At 38.7% G+C, this 16215-nt stretch overlaps 1 protein-coding gene across 1 annotated transcript in view; it reads left to right on the top strand.

Moving 5' to 3' along the window:
- Positions 1–836: 836 nt before the first annotated feature.
- The window catches only part of ARID2 (AT-rich interaction domain 2), a 208680-nt gene continuing 193301 nt past the window's right edge, over positions 837–16215 (top strand). Inside the window, exons 1-3 of the mRNA XM_002687323.7 lie at positions 837–1057; positions 1172–1265; positions 2344–2441. Coding sequence (XP_002687369.1) covers positions 966–1057; positions 1172–1265; positions 2344–2441 — 284 coding nt within the window. The 5' untranslated portion in view covers positions 837–965. The remainder of the gene's footprint in view (positions 1058–1171; positions 1266–2343; positions 2442–16215) is intronic.

Genomic DNA, 16215 nt, shown 5'->3' with positions numbered 1-16215 from the left:
CTTTCCGCCGGCTTTGTGTGCGTGTGAAATGTGCGGCACATTGCAGATGAACCCTAAGCCCGGCGAGCCCAGTCTATTGTTCCCCGCGAGGAGCTGCCGGGGCGGTGTGGAGTCAGGCGCAGTGCCGCGGCCGGCCCTCGGGGGTCGCTGTGCGGCTCTGGCTGCCCGGCCGTGGCGGCGACGCTGGAGGCGGCAGAGAGGGAGGCTGGCGGGGAGGGAAGCGAGCGGGCGGGCGGCGCGCAGCGGCTCGGCTGCCGCCGGTGCCTTCTGCCCGGGGACGCCCCGGCCGCGAGGCCGCGCGTGAATGTGTGCGAGGGCCCCGCGGAGCTGCGGCCGGAATACACGCTGTCACCCCGCTTTCCACAAACCACCACACAGACCTCCCCCTCCCCACCCCCAGCCCCGCCTGCCCCAGCCCCGCCGCCGCCGCCGCGGCCGCCGAAACTCCCGGGCCTCCGGCCACCCCGGCCCCTCACCGTCGGCTCGCCTTTCCCCTCGCCCGCTCGCGCGCCCCCGGCAGCAGCACCATGTTGAATCGCGTCCCCGGGCCGAGCCTCCCGAGCCGGCGGCGCTGAGAGGCGGGCGAGAGCCGGGCAGCGGGAGGGAGGGAAGGAAGGGGTGGGGGCCGCGCTCGCCCCGCGGCTTCGCGCGGATCCGGCAGTCGCCTGCCCCTCTAGTTTCGCTCCGATTTCTTTAAACTTTTTTAGAAATTCCCCTCCCTCCTTCCCTCCTCTCCCCCTGGCCTCCTGCTCCCTCCTTCCCCTCCTCCTCCTCCTCCTCCCCCTCCCTCCCTCCCTCCCTGCGCCGCCGCCGCCGCCGCCGCCGCCGCCACCGCCGGCCCATGACTGAGCCCCGCCGCCGCCGGCCGAGGAATGGGCTCCGGGCTCTGGTAGGAAGCGCTGGGAGCGGGGGGCGCTTTTAAAACACCGATCTGGGTTTTTTTTTAAACCTCCTTTGAAAAAATAATGGCAAACTCGACGGGGAAGGCGCCTCCGGACGAGCGGAGAAAGGGACTCGCTTTCCTGGACGAGCTGCGGCAGTTCCACCACAGCAGAGGGTGAGAGCAGAACCGGGGGGGCAGCGCCGGGGCGAGCCGGGGCGAACGGGGCTCTCCCGCTCGGGCCGCCGCGGGGTCCCGGCTGACAAGTGCGGGGCTTTCTCTCTCCCGCAGGTCGCCTTTTAAAAAAATCCCTGCGGTGGGTGGGAAGGAGCTGGATCTTCACGGTCTCTACACCAGAGTCACTACTTTAGGCGGATTCGCGAAGGTGAGTGGAAGTTTTAATTTGTATTTCCCTCTCGCTGGCCTCCTCCAAAAAGTCTCCTTTGACCCCGGAGTGGGCGCTCGGGGCCGGGGGGGTGGCCTGCGGGGGCCAGAGGCGTTCTTTTCGCTCCCAGCCGGTGGCACGGAGGCGGACGGCGGCGGGGCTGTTTTTGGCCTGGTGGCTCGAGTGCGCGCGGCGGGCGCGGGGCTCGGCGGGCGGGCGGCCCGGCGCCGGCTCGCGCCCTGCCCGGTGCCCGGCCGGCCCGGCGGGGTCTGAGCGCCGCGGCGGGGAGTGCGGGCGTGCGGGGCTCCCGCCCGAGCCCCGCGCCCGCCCCGCGCCCGCCCGCCCGCCCGCTCGCTCGCGAGTCAGCTCTGCCGCCGCTGCCGCTCTAGCACAGGCGGAGACACAGAGACACACAGACTCTCAGAGCAGTTTTCGTGCAACTCAAAATTAGCGCGGGCAGGTTTAACATCGATAATCGGCTGCGAAATGATCCCGGCAGCCGGGGGCACAGCCTCGGCCCCGTCGCCCTCGGTTTATACAGCTAACAAAAGAAACCAGGACCTGTCTCCAAATAGCCATCTTAGGCTTCAAGGCTAGGCAGAAGCTGTAGGCCTCAAAGAAGGGCCTATGGAGATGGATAGATGTGGGAGAGGGATCGGAATCGGCCCCGGCCCCGGCCCCCCCAGAACCTGCGGACGTCGCTGTCCGGAACAGTATTGATCCTTTTGAACTTTTTTTTTTTTTTTTTTAGTGTAAACGGACCGCGTTGAGATTTAAAAGGGGGCGACAGAGGGACTTGCGATTGGTTATTGTCCGGGCTTCAAAAACAAAACAAACCCACCAACACCCCCTCTTCCGCCCCCCAAAACAAAACAAGTGCTATTAAATACAGGGCTCTCGGGTGAAAACACAGTGATTCAAGCAGCCCTTGCTTAGCTACTCTTACGGATCGAGCCGAATCACCCACCGATTCCTGAGGGATCTGCAGATCTCTGTAGAATGGGTATTTATTTCAGAGTTAAGTTAGAGTTTTCTTGGATTGTGCACTTTCAGACAAGTGTGGCTGTGTTTTTAACAGGTTTCTGAGAAGAATCAGTGGGGAGAAATTGTGGAAGAGTTCAACTTTCCCAGAAGTTGTTCTAACGCTGCCTTTGCTTTAAAACAGTATTACTTGCGGTGAGTAGTAGTTACTCTTCCAACAGTGTTGGGAAATAAGGGATTTATGGGGAGATTTGTTTTAGCAAAAAGAAAAAAGAAAAGCCCCAAGCAAGGAACAAACCTTGCACATCAGTTTCTAAACTTCTGCTAATTTCAGTCTGAGAAACATTAAATATCCACAAGGGAGGTTCTAAGAAGGAGAAAGTTTTCCTCACCTATTTTAGGATTGTTTACATTTTTCATACACAATCATTACAGGTGACACCCCACCCCCCATCTTGATAAACATTCTTTTGTGACATTGTTATTGATTGCTTGATATCCACAGAGGGGCAGAAAGGTGATGCTGAGTAAAGAGTCAAGATAGTTAATGAAACTTTGTATCCCTTGGGAAATTTTTTCTTTGTTTTGGAAACTCCTTTGCCTTTTTGAATTCTGACTTGAAGATTTTGTTAAAAAATGAAACCTCTATGTGGACCCGTGTTACTGAGTAGTTTTTCAGTAGAATATTTCTGCATAGCATAGCACGTTGGTGCCTTAAGTGTCCAGGATTGTTTTTTTTTTTTTTTTTTAAAGAAATTCTTATGTTTTCTGAAATTTTTGACTGACTGAAAAGCATTTAAAATGATTATTATCTATTTATGAAAATTAGGGATGCTACAAAATGGAATACTATAATTGGGATTTTCTTTCATTCTCCCCCTTTTTTGACTATTTGACAAAGTACATTTCTTATTTAGTTGGCATGCGCTATAGTTTAGATAATATATTTTGTGATTCAGCATTTATTTTTCTGAGTTTTTCTCCTAGGAATACTTTCATATTGTAATGTATTATGAGGTCATCATTTATTTTTCGTATTTAGTTATCCAGAGGTTCTTTAGTTGGTGTTTGTTATTTAACACTAAAATAATGCTCTTCATATTTTTTGTTTCTTAATAATGATGTTATAAAATGGCCTTTTTTAGGTAGTGTGGCTACTGTATAATTTGAGTTTGGCATTTATCGTTGCTCCAAATGCAGTATCCAAATGTAGATATACTGTGTTATGTTCAGCATTCTGGAATAGGAAATGCAGTAATTGCACAGGTGTGCTTTCTATTGGCTATCTTAGATTGACTTCATGCTTGAAGCTGAAGAGTTCACATAACTTTGTGAGTAGTTACTGAGTTGCACAGATGTCTAGAAAATATTAAATATGATTAATTATCTCTTGTGAATGTGTGATGGCATGTGTCAGAGTGCTTTTTAAAATAAAAGATTGAAATGAAAAGCAAAGTAAAACTAAATTAACCTCCAAAACTGTTGATTTTGTAATGTGGTGAGAAGTAGAGAATTTTTCATTCGTGGTGATACTTATTTTTTCAGTTACAATACTGAGGAGTACTGTTAATACATGTCTTGATTTTCTGGTAATAAGTTTGAATCATTTGAGTTTTAGACCGTTTAAAATACATGTTTTAAAGTTATATCTAGTACTTATTGGATGATTTATTGATTTCAGTATCCAGAAGGTGCTGTATGATATATATGTTTCATGGGATGTGTGTTTTTCTGAAGAACTCCCAGTTTATTACAAGTTACATAAATACTGTTTTTCCAGTTGTGATTTCTATCTTTGGATCATATCATCCATTGATTATACTTATAGGTACCATTTTTAACTATATAGTTTCCAGATTGTTTGGAACTCCTTATGCTATTCTCAGATCAGTTTGAGTTTTATGCTCTTATTAGAAGCTACATTTTGAACTATGTCCTTAGCTAAACTTGTTTTTCCTCCATATGTCACTCTCCAGGTTTGTTTTTGTAGGGTTGTAGCTAGGCTACTAGGAAAAAAGTTGAAGCATTTGTTTTGGAAAATAAAACCATGTGAAGATTTTCATGGCTTGTAAAGAAATACAAAAGAAATATGCTGGTCACAAACTGGGTACTACCAACCTTGGAAGATTTTTTTCCATAGTGGTGTAATATTGCTCAGTTAGAGGACATGTATTATGCTGGGTTTTACACCTTCCTCTGAAAAATCTTAACTGGCAGACAGGATGCCAAGCTTTCACAGTAATTCAGTTACTTAACCATAAGAGTGCCTTTTCATAGTAAGAAACAGTAATCAAGTGACTTTGTTAAGTTCCCTCTTTGATATATTGAATTGAATATCATGGTTTCTGATGAGTAGATAATGCAGTGTGTTTTATAAATCACAGGTGGACCAATTTTTAAAAAAAATATGAATGGCTGTTTCATTTGACGTCTGTAAGATTGTCATTCCATGTGTTCTCATTTACTCTGCAAGTTTAATATTTGCTGACATTCTTCTGTAGTTTCATTATTAATTAGATGTGTAATTGTTAGCCTGGTGTTTTATGATGTAGTTTCATGATACTACATTTAAATAAAGAAGAGCAAGCTAATGCGCTGCTGTGTGTGCACATAGATATGTGTGTGTATATGTATAAATATATATATATATATACACACTAGAATTTTTGTGTTCATTTTGATGCATAGACATTAAGTATAGAGACTTGAGTTTAGTTGTCTGTCTAAAGTTAGCTTGATTGTATCCGACATTATTCAGTTGTAGATTGTTCACAAAAATTTCTCACAGTCTAAAATTAAAAATGCAATTGAATGTTTTAACATTGGCATTTAAAAGTCTGGCTATTGCTCATCTATGGTGTCTATATATTTTGTTTTCACTTAGGTCCTTTCTTGGTATGTACATCTCAGTATGTTCCACAGATATTTATTATTGGACTGTCTTTATAAGTTTAAAAAGATAAGATATAACTTCCTACATTTATTATAGATGAAGAAGTTAAAGTACAGAAAAGTCTAAATGGCTTTAGAGGCATTTGTTATTTCAGCAAAATAGTTGTATTCTTGACATGTGTTCAGTAATATTTAATCAGTCACTTATGAATTCCCTTCTCTAGTCATAAATGATTTTAAGAAATTAAAATATAATTGGAAATTACTTATGGTTAAATTTATGCCTGAGTGTATTTATACTCAATGTGTTCTTTATTTATTCAGTTAATTTTATATTTTTGTTCTGTTTTGGTGCTAATATTGGGGGACAATTTACAGGTCTTTTTGTTTAGAATTTAAAGCCTTGATGTGAAGACTTAGATAAATATTTCAGATATTTTAGTTGAACAATTTTGTTTTAGCTTACTTAGGCCAATAGTACGGTGATAGTCAAGGTTAACTTGATGTTCCTATTATAACACTTGACTTTTTGAAAAAGAGGTAGAGTATCTTGGACTTAAAAAAAATTGTTGTACAAAACTGTATATTGCTGGTTTTCTTACAACTGTTTTACATGGACCTTCCTTTGGAATAGTCAGAAACTTAACTATAGAGTTTTCAGTTTTACTGTGAATTTATTCTTCTTTTTCCCACTTGGTGGATGAAGCCCTCCCTTAAGTTATAGAAATGAAAGTCTGCATTTATCAGGTAAATAGAATAAATACACTTGTGTGTTGAGTAGTTAGTATCTACCATGTAGATCACTTTTTTTTTTTAAGAGAAAGCCTTTTATGAGTCACTTGATATTAAATGATAGAATGCTTCAAAATTTTAATAAGTAAATTAATAAATTGAGTTTGTGTATCAATAGAATTGATAAATGGTGATTTGTTCTCCTCATGTAAGGAATGAAAGTAATATGGAGACTGGAAGAAAAACTGTATCTAAAATTATTTACATATGCATTTAAAAATTAATTTTATGAACTGTATCCTTCATTTTGAACAAATCTGATTTTGGTATCATCTGATATTCTGTTACATTTTAGAGGGTGTGTAAACTTGTTGAAAGGAGAAGTAGAAAGTAGAAAAAGTTGAAAGACTTATCAGACCTCAGCTAGGCTGGTGTTGTGTGTTAGAAACCATGTTCTGAACAACTCAAATTTGCCCTCAAGTAGAAATAAATCTAACTCTTTCCAGGGTGGATAGTTTCACTGAGGATGCAAACTAAGAACTGTAACTCCCAGAAATGTTTATATGTTGTTTTGCATTTAAATTTTCTGCCTTAGCTGTTAAGTAAAAATGTCTGTTTCTAAAGAGAATCACTTTTTTATAATCCTACCTCATCTCTGTTATAGATTCAGTGTTTTCAGTTTGGATGTGTGTGAAATCCACTGTAACTTTGATAGAGAAGTACATCACTTCTGAGAATATTTTATAATCTGAAATGGAATTATATTGGAAGTTGAAAAAGGAAGGAAAAACATTTAAATTCACTGGAATTTAAATGCATTGGTCAGTGAGTTAAGTACTCAATATGTGTTTTTAGGTAAAGTATTTAGAGTTTTTATTATTATTTGTGGGGAGGCTGCTTATCGGGTATTTTCTTGAGTGGTATAGTCCCTACTAAAGTTTACTAGTAAAAATAAAGTTTGTTTGAATTGGGACATATAGAGTTGTGGTGGGGGGTTCTCCCTCTCTTTCTTTGATCTGCCACCACCATCCTCACCACACTCTTGGGTATTTAGTTAGAGTGGAGATTCCTAATTTGTGCTATATAAAACAATTGTTTCCCTGAAATGTCCTTGAAAAGTGAAATGAATATGAGCATTATAACAATGCTAAATTTGTGTTACCTTACTGAGGGACTTCGTAAACTTTATTTGGTTACTGTGCCTTGTGGATCTTAAGACAATTTGGAGAAACACTGTTACCTCCCTCCTGCCACCTGTAGTAAGTGGTGGTTCCCACACATCACCATTCATCATAGGGGAATGTTTGAGGAACATCTGCTAAGTTCTATGGAGCACAGTTTGGGAACCTGAGCTAGAATAAATGAGAGTTAAGGAAGAAAAATTTTAAGTGTGGAAAATGAGAAATGAGAGGTAATTATGTGTATTTATATAGACATATATAAATACAGATTTAAATGATTTTTATGGAGCTATTAAGTTGTTTATCAATGGCTGTGCAAAATTATATTGTTAACACTTAAATAGTTGTTCGAATAGGGGACATTAAAATTATCTTGTGTTCATTGCCAAGGAGAGAAAGGTAGCCGAATCATTGTGTTTTGTGGTATAGTAATTATTTTTATTGAAATGTAATAGTCATGCTAATGTCTGTATATGCTTCAGTTTTACCATTTTAAAAACAGAGGTCATAATTATGAATTTTGATTTCAGGGAAAGCTGTTTAGAAGTAGCTTTTGGTTTAAGGACCAAACTTCCTGGAGATAAAAATAGAGATGTTAGAATTAAAGATTGTCATCAAATATTTTATGGTTTGAAATTGTAATTGTAATTTTTATGGAAAGCAAAAGTATTGGCTTTAGAATTTAAAATAAATGTAAATAACATGCCTAGTTCAGTTATCCATAGTAGAGCCCAGTAAGTAGGCAGGTTGATTCTTTTTAGTCAGAAGTACACAAAAATGTATATATGTTGACTGATGCTCATATTGATTGCCTATCATAAAGTTTATTAATGGATTCTCTTAGTAAATTAAACTTTTGGGGGACCTGAAATAAACAGATGGTTCAGAGCAAATTGTCACTCTCAGTAACTTTCAGATTTTGTGAATTTTACTAGTATGTTTTCGAAGAACTTTGTATTGAAATGGAGTCTTAACATATATTTTTTTGGTTTCAGACATTAAAAAATACCACTTGTGCTTGGATACTTTTTGAGTATTCATCATGCTATGAATTCAAAGTTAATTAATTGATTATATATGCTCCTTGTGACTAGGTATAATGCAAAGATCTATTGCTGGAACTGAAATCTCTTAGTGATATCTAGGAGTAGATGCTGCATTATAAATTATTGCCCCCAAATGCTAGATTCATACTTCAATTAATGTCTAAGTCAGTGTTTGCAGGTCTACCCCATCTTCCTGCAAGAGCATTTGATGGCGGGGCTAAATCTCTTGTTCTGGCTGTTTTATCTCATTAGTCTCTTGATGGTTCCCTTTTCCTTTTCTTGTCATGCCATTGGTTTATTAAAATAATGGGGTCACTTGTCCTTTGTTGTTGTTGTTGTTTAATTCCTAAGTCGTGTCCGACTCTGTGCAACCCCACGGAAGTAGCCCACCAGACTCCTCTGTCCATGGGATTTCCCAGGCAAGAATACCAGAGTGGATTGCCATTTCCTTCTCCAGGGGAACTTTCTTTAGAATGCCCTAAGTTCTGGATTTGGTTGACTGCTTCCTTCTAGTGTCAATTAACCTGTTCCTCTATCCCCTGAATCCATTTCCTAAAAACTATTAACATTAGATCTAAATGTTGAAAAAATTCAAGTTTAGTATTTTAGGCATTCTTTAATAGGTATGTGTGTGTTTAGTCCCTCAGTCGTGTCCGACTCTTGGGACCCCATAGACTGTAGCCCTCCAGGCTCCTCTGTCCATGGAATTCTCCAGGCAAGAATACTGGACTGGGTTGTCGTTTCTTTCTCCATTCTTTAACAGGTAGTGCTGTGCTTTCATCACATTATGTGGCATATAATGTTTAGTTGTCCTGCTTTAGTGGTGTTAAGATTGATCAGAGTTTTTAAGTATTATGATCTAAATAAAACCTTGTATTTTTTAAAAGTATGCCCCAGGTGATTCTTAAGCATGCTGAAGTTTGAGAGCAGCTGATCTAAGTATTGTAATTAAACCGATTTAGTTGCTGAGGTAACTGGTTTAACTTGGCGTCCACGTGTTGGCCAGGGCTGCATCCAGAACAAAACCTGTAGGTGACACCTGGTCTGGGGCATCTGCTCGGGCTGCACCTGTCATCTCCAAGCAGAGCCTGCATGCACCCTGTTTTGTTTCTGGACTCTAGAGAAGGTAACCCAGGGGTCCACTTCAGTTGAGGGAGGAAAAAAGGGTAAATGAACTACCAATTTGAACTTATCCTAAATGTATTTGTATAGTAATTTAGATTAAAAACAATTAAAAATAAAATTTTATTAATATCTAGTGTTTTAAAAAAGTAGAACTTTTGTAATATTCCCCCAAATGGAATGCCATTTATTTTATTGAATTTAGTGAATGTTTTTTCCTCTTTGTGAGGATTTTGTTGGTCTATACCAATACTGCTTAGGGGAGTTAACTTATATTGTATAAATTCCTTTAACAATACTAGCAATAGCTTATTTTGTTTCATGCACTTAATCTTCATTTTTCAAACCATTTTCGTATGTGAGATTTTAGTTTTATCATTTCAAATTTCAGAAGTAATTGCTGTTATCTAATCTCATAAAAAAATAACACTTAGAAAAGAATTTCTTTACAGCACTCAAACTCTTTTCTTCTGGAGCATATGGGCTATTTAAAAAAAAAAATGGCTGTAGGTTATATCCAGCTTTCAATTCTAAGCGTCAGCCATAACTGCCACTCAGTAAGGTTTATTTTATCTATTTTCAAACTGCACTTTCTCCCCCTTACGTTTCCATTCCCTTCCCTGGCTATAGACTTAGCTTTAACATTTTACAAAGCATTGTCTTGGACATAACCCTACATCAGCCACAGTTGTTAAATATCTTCGAGTATATTCCATGACCAAGGAATGTTTACCTTTTGTTTCTTTTAATAAATTACTTTCATTACCGTATAAAGGGACCAAACCAAAACGTTGCTTTATATGAAGCAGGATTTGAAAAAAGTTGTGTAAGAATCTTTTGTTTGAATATATACCTTATTGTGATATGTGGCAAGTTATCTTTAATTCTGTTCTTTCTTTCTGAGTTCTTAACTATTGTACTTGGTAAAGTCTTACAGTGTTCAGTGGTCAGTTGCTCTGCACAGAAATGATGACTATATAGTTATACACATCTTTCATGGTGAGGTGTTTTCAGATGAAATTTGTTTTTGCCCCTCTCCTAGCCAATTGGTTATTTTAAATAAAATGTTAATATAAGTATTTTATGTTAATATGAGGTCGGTGGGAGTATTATTCTGTTAAAATGGGACAAAAACTAGGCTGCAGTTTGGTCCCTAACCTGTAGTACTTTAGAAATGGGGCTGAATTTAACTGTGTTAGTAATAATGCCCAAGTTGATCACACTTTTCATAATGGTTCATAGATCAAGTGAATTTTCAAAGTACTTGAGCTCAGATCAGACCACTAAGTATTTCATAAACAATATTTAGTACCTTAGCAGCTATGCCTCCAAGTGTACTCGTAAGTAATAGGTCAAGAGTGTTTAAGTATAATTAAATATAAAAAGATTGGTATAATCTTTTTCGTTTACACCATTAAAAAGTCAAACTTCTGAATTTTTGAGTAGTTTTTCCTGGTAGCTCTACACTGCAGTGTATTAATATAGTAATAAGAATCTGATTGAGAGAGAAATAATAAACCTATCATTTTCTTTTTTCCCCAAGTGTTCTTTTTTCAAAATTGTTAAATTTTTTTGCTATCTATATGTACATTTTTTTACACTTTATTTATATTGACCAATTGTTTTTTGCCATATTTGCTTTGTAGTTTCCTTTTTATATGTGATGTTGTATATGTATGTACGTGTATTCTTGTTTTTGTTACTGTCATTTAATCATTTGCTGTCATTATAGTTACACTGCCCTTTCCTCCTAAATATAAGTGTATATTACTTAAGAACAAAAACGTTATCTTATATAATAATAGCATGCACGCCTGCGTGTTTAGTCACTCAGTTGTGTCCAGCTCTTTGCGATCCTATGGACTGTGTAGGCTGCCAGCTGCTCTTTCTGTGGGATTCTCCAGGCAAGAATACTGGAGTGGGTTGCCATTTCCTTCTCCTGTGGATCTTCTTGACCCAGGCATCAACCTGTGTCTCTTGCATTGCAGGCGGATACTTTACCCCTTGAGCCATCAGGGATACAGATAATATGACTATATTCATGTTAAGTTTTCTATATTTGATTACTGTAATAATAGTGTAATGATCAGTTTCAGAAAGCAACATGAGTATAGTCGTATTATTTGTATTACATACAAATCTTATTCAAATTTTACCAGTTGCCCCAAAGATGTCTTTTACAGCAGTCATACCAACCCATCCCTAAACTGTAATCTTGTATCACATTTAGTTGTCACATCTGTAGTTCTCCAGTCTTCTGTGATATTACCGTTTTTTGAAGAGTAAAAGCCAACTGTACTATAAAATTTGGATTTTTCTGAGGTTTTTTTCAGGATTAGATTTAGCTTAAGCATTTTTGGCAGGAAGCATGTGATGTTACTTTGTCCTATTATTGCTAATAATAGCTTTGTTTAAGGTGGTGTCCTCCTGGTTTCTCCACTGTAAAGTTTCCATTTTCTCTTTTGTAATCAGCCAGTAACCCTCGGAGATGTACTTTGAGACTGTAAATACCTTGCTCACCATCACACTTTCGCCCAGTAGTTCAAATATCCATTGATGAATCTTGTCTGAATCAGTTATGGTGACTATATGATATTTATTGTCTAATTTTATCATTTCATCTACATTATTTGGCTATCATAAGGAAAATATTGTTTATTAAGTATTTATATTATACAGTGGGTTAAAGTCTGTTATATTTTACTGCTGTAGTTTGGCCAAGAGGAGCCCATTCAGGCTGCCTCCTTTGTATTTTTTTAACAAGTTATTGTTATTTCTTAGCTCTTTCTTGCATTCTGACGAAATAAGATCTTCTAGAGTCAAATGTGTTTTGCTTTTCTTGCTCTGGCATCAGCTATTTCTTCTAGAAGTCCTGGTTCCTTTTGGTGTGGAATGGTATATAGAATCCAAGAACTGGCTGGTAGGTGTGCTCATTGTTATTGGGTTATCTTTTCTTCTAGGCCCTTTCAGAGGACAAAGTTAGAAAGTTTTCTTATTTTAAATGTAAATATACGTATTGTGCAAACCATAAGGCTATATTGGTGTCTCTAATTAAGTCTGCACAAGTTTTCTCTTGCCTTCTTCCACTCCATGTATCTTCCTTCAACTGTCTTTAGAACACAAGTTTCCAACACCAGTGTATTTGTCTTGTTAGTTCTGTAACACAAAGAGAATAGTTTCAGAATCGTTATACCCATACAACTACAAACAACAAACTTGTGAAGTAGAGTTGCAGATTTGTTTGCATTTCTTTTTATATTCAGACTGACTTATATCAGTTAATAACTGTGTTAAAAAAATTCACAGTGATTGGATTCTTTTTTTCTGGGTATTGTTTGCACTTAGAACATTAAAGTTCATATTTTTTCCTTTTGTATTCAGCTTTTTGTTTTCCCCATTATTTGTTCCTTTAATTTTATTTATGAATATGTAAAACCCTTGATAAGATTGCAAAATCAAAACTGAAGCAAAGATAACACTTGGAGGTTACCCTTTACCTTATTTACTTCCCTCCCACTTCCACCCCATTCCTGCCCATGCTCTGTTGGTAACCAACCAGACATTTTCTGGTTATCCTTCCTGATTTTTGTTTTTGTTTTTTGTTTGTTTTATAACAGTAAGGAGGTACATTCATGTATTTTTGGTTCCCCATTTTAAAATGAAGAATGCACACTACTTTTTATTTTGCTTTTTTTTTATTTAGTGTACCTTGACTATTAGTAAATTCATAAAATTCCCCCCCTTTACAGCTGCATAGTATTCCACTGTGTGAATATATCTTACTTTATATGTTCAGTCTCCTATATAATGACACTTAGGTTGTTCCCAGTATTTTACAATAGCAAATAATGCCATATGAATAATCTGCAAATCTAGTAGCCTATACAAAGCTATTTTCAAATGTTTGGACACATATCTACAGAGTAAATTGCAAAAGGGGGGATTGATGTCGTAATCAAATAGTAAATGCATATGTATTGAATTAAGTACTGCCAAATTCCCAGCAGATTCTCTCCAGGTAGGAGAGAACTATTTCGCATTCCCGTCAGCAGTATATGAGAATGCTTGTTTCTCATAGCCTTGCCATATGTTTGTCAAGCTTTTGAAGTTTTCCTGATCTGGGGGGTTTAAGCAATGGTATCTCACTATATTGTAATTATTGTGACTTTATATAGCATGTCTTAATATTTGATAGTGCCATTCTCATCTCATAGTTCTTTTTTTTTTTTAAATAGGAATTTTGTGGTGATTGTTGTTTTAATGTGAACTTTAGTGTTGACTTCCCTGATAGCTAGCTCAGTTGGTAAAGAATCCACCTGCAATACAGGAGACCTCAGTTGGATTCCTGGGTTGGGAAGATCCGCTGGAGAAGGAATAGGCTACCCACTCCAGTATTCTTGGGCTTCCCTTGTGGCTGATCTGGTAAAGAATCCATCTGCAATACGAGAGACCTGGTAAAGAATCTATCTGCAATACGAGAGACCTGGGTTCGATCCCTGGGTTGGAAAGATCCCCTTGAAAAGGGAAAGGCTACCCACTCCAGTATTCTGGCCTGGAGAATTCCATGGACTCTATAGTCCACGGGGTTGCAAAGAGTCAAGACACGACTGAGGGACTTTCACTTTCACTTTTAGTGTTAATTTGTCCTAGTTTCAGAAAAAAGCTTTTTTTGAAAATTGGGGATCATATTAAATTAAAAACAATTACCTTAGGAGAATGGAAATGATGATATTGCATTTACCTATCCAGGAAAAACCGAAGTCTTCTATTCGAGTCCTCTTGTGTCATTCAGGAGTTTATAAAATAGTTATCCTTTTACAGGTTTTTGACATTTCTTAAATTTATTCTTGAGTATATTATCATTTTTCTTGCTATTGTAAGTATAGTTTTCCATTGCATCTTCTCAGTAGTTACTGTTTATTTATATGAAAGTTACTGCATTTTTTTATTGTAATCTGGTGCCTTACTCAATTTTTTTGCCATTTGTATTAGTTAGCATTGATTAATAAAGTTTTTAGACATACTAATATGTTATCTGCAAGTAGGGATAGTTTTACTTTTTTTCTAAATTTTATACATTTAATAATTTTCTTTTGTCTAATTATATTGGCCACCTTTAAATAGTTGGGGAGATGAGAGCATCTTTTCCTTGTGTTGATACTAACCTTAGTTTTATGTTTCTATTATTTCCTTGTTGAATAAGATACTGCTTGCTGTGTGTTCTTGATGCAGTCTTCTTTCTTTTGGCCACAAGGCATGTGAGGTCTCCCACCACTGGACCACCAGGAAAGTCCCCTTGATGGAGTCTTAAGTCTATATGTTATATTAACATATTAATAGTATTTCTATGCTTGTTTATTGAATGAACAATACTGTTAGACTTGAAAGTCAGAGTTAGTGATCTCCTTCATATGTTTGGAGAAGGCAGTGGCACCCCACTCCAGTACTCTTGCCTGGAAAATCCCATGGATGGAAGAGCCCGGAAGGCTGTAGTCCATGGGATCCATGGGATCGCTGAGGGTCAGACACGACTGAGAAACTTCCCTTTCACTTTTCACTTTCATGCATTGGAGAAGGAAATGGCAACCCACTCCAGTGTTCTTGCCTGGAGAATCCCAGGGACGGGGGAACCTGGTGGGCTGCCATCTATGGGGTCGCACAGAGTTGTACATGACTGAAGTGACTTAGCAGTAGCAGTAGCAGTTCATATGTTTATCCACTAGTGTGTGATTTTTTTAAATCTGTCATAACATATAATAACTGTTTGAGAGGAACTAGTACTGATTATTAAAAATTTTAAACCTTATTTTGTGGCTTATGTTTGAATGTGAATATTTCTCACATTCTAGCAGTTTAACAAATAAGTAAATATCGGCTAAAATAATAAATGATAACTTTGGAGGAAAATCAATTCAGTTCAGTCACTCAGTCGTGTCTGAATCTTTGCGACCCCATGAATTGCAGCACACCAGGCCTCCCTGTCCATCACCAACTCCCGGAGTTCACTCAAACTCACATCCATTGAGTCAGTGATGCCATCCAGCCATCTCAACCTCTGTCGTCCCCTTTTCCTCCTGCCCTCAATCCTTCCCAGCATCAGAGTCTTTTCCAGTGAGTCAACTCTTCACATGAGGTGGCCAAGGTACTGGAGTTTCAGCTTCAGCATCAGTCCTTCCAATGAACACCCAGGACTGATCTCCTTTAGGATGGACTGGTTGGATCTCCTTGCAGTCCAAGGGACTCTCAAGAATCTTCTCCAACACCACCGTTCAAAAGCATCAATTCTTAGGTGCTCAGCTTTCTTCACAGTCCAACTCTTACGTCTCTACATGACTACTGGAAAAACCATAGCCTTGACTAGACGTACCTTTGTTGGCAAAGTAATGTCTCTGCTTTTGAATATGCTATCTAGGTTGGTCATAACTTTCCTTCCAAGGAGTAAGCGTCTTTTAATTTCATGGCTGCAGTCACCATCTGCAGTGATGTTGGAGCCCCCAAAAATAAAGTCTGACACTGTTTCCCCATCTATTTGCCATGAAGTGATGGGACCAGATGCCATGATCTTCGTTGTCTGAATGTTGAGCTTTAAGCCAACTTTTTCACTCTCCTCTTTCACTTTTATCTAGAGGCTTTTTAGTTCCTCTTCACTTTCTGCCATAAGAGTGGTGTCATCTGCATTACCTTTGTCTATTTGTCCGTTAAAAACTCTTCACCATTTTATTTTCTGGCCATTGCATCACTTTTTATACAAAAACAAGACAATAATTTTATTTATATTTTTAATTCATTGGTTGATTTTTATGTTATTAAGACTAGGATAAACTATGATTTGATAGTGGTTTGATGTTTATATTCTCAACATAAGAAGTAATTGTCTTTATTTAAAAGTTATCTTTATAGGTTATCTACTGTGAGGAGATGAAAAGCAAATTCACACTTTAGTTACAACCTGAAATCTTAATCCATTATCACTAAATCAAATGTGTTATATTTTAC

Source organism: Bos taurus, chromosome 5, assembly GCF_002263795.3.
Source record: "Bos taurus isolate L1 Dominette 01449 registration number 42190680 breed Hereford chromosome 5, ARS-UCD2.0, whole genome shotgun sequence".
Classification (NCBI taxonomy): domain Eukaryota; kingdom Metazoa; phylum Chordata; class Mammalia; order Artiodactyla; family Bovidae; genus Bos; species Bos taurus.
This window is presented reverse-complemented; position numbering and strand designations above follow the sequence as displayed.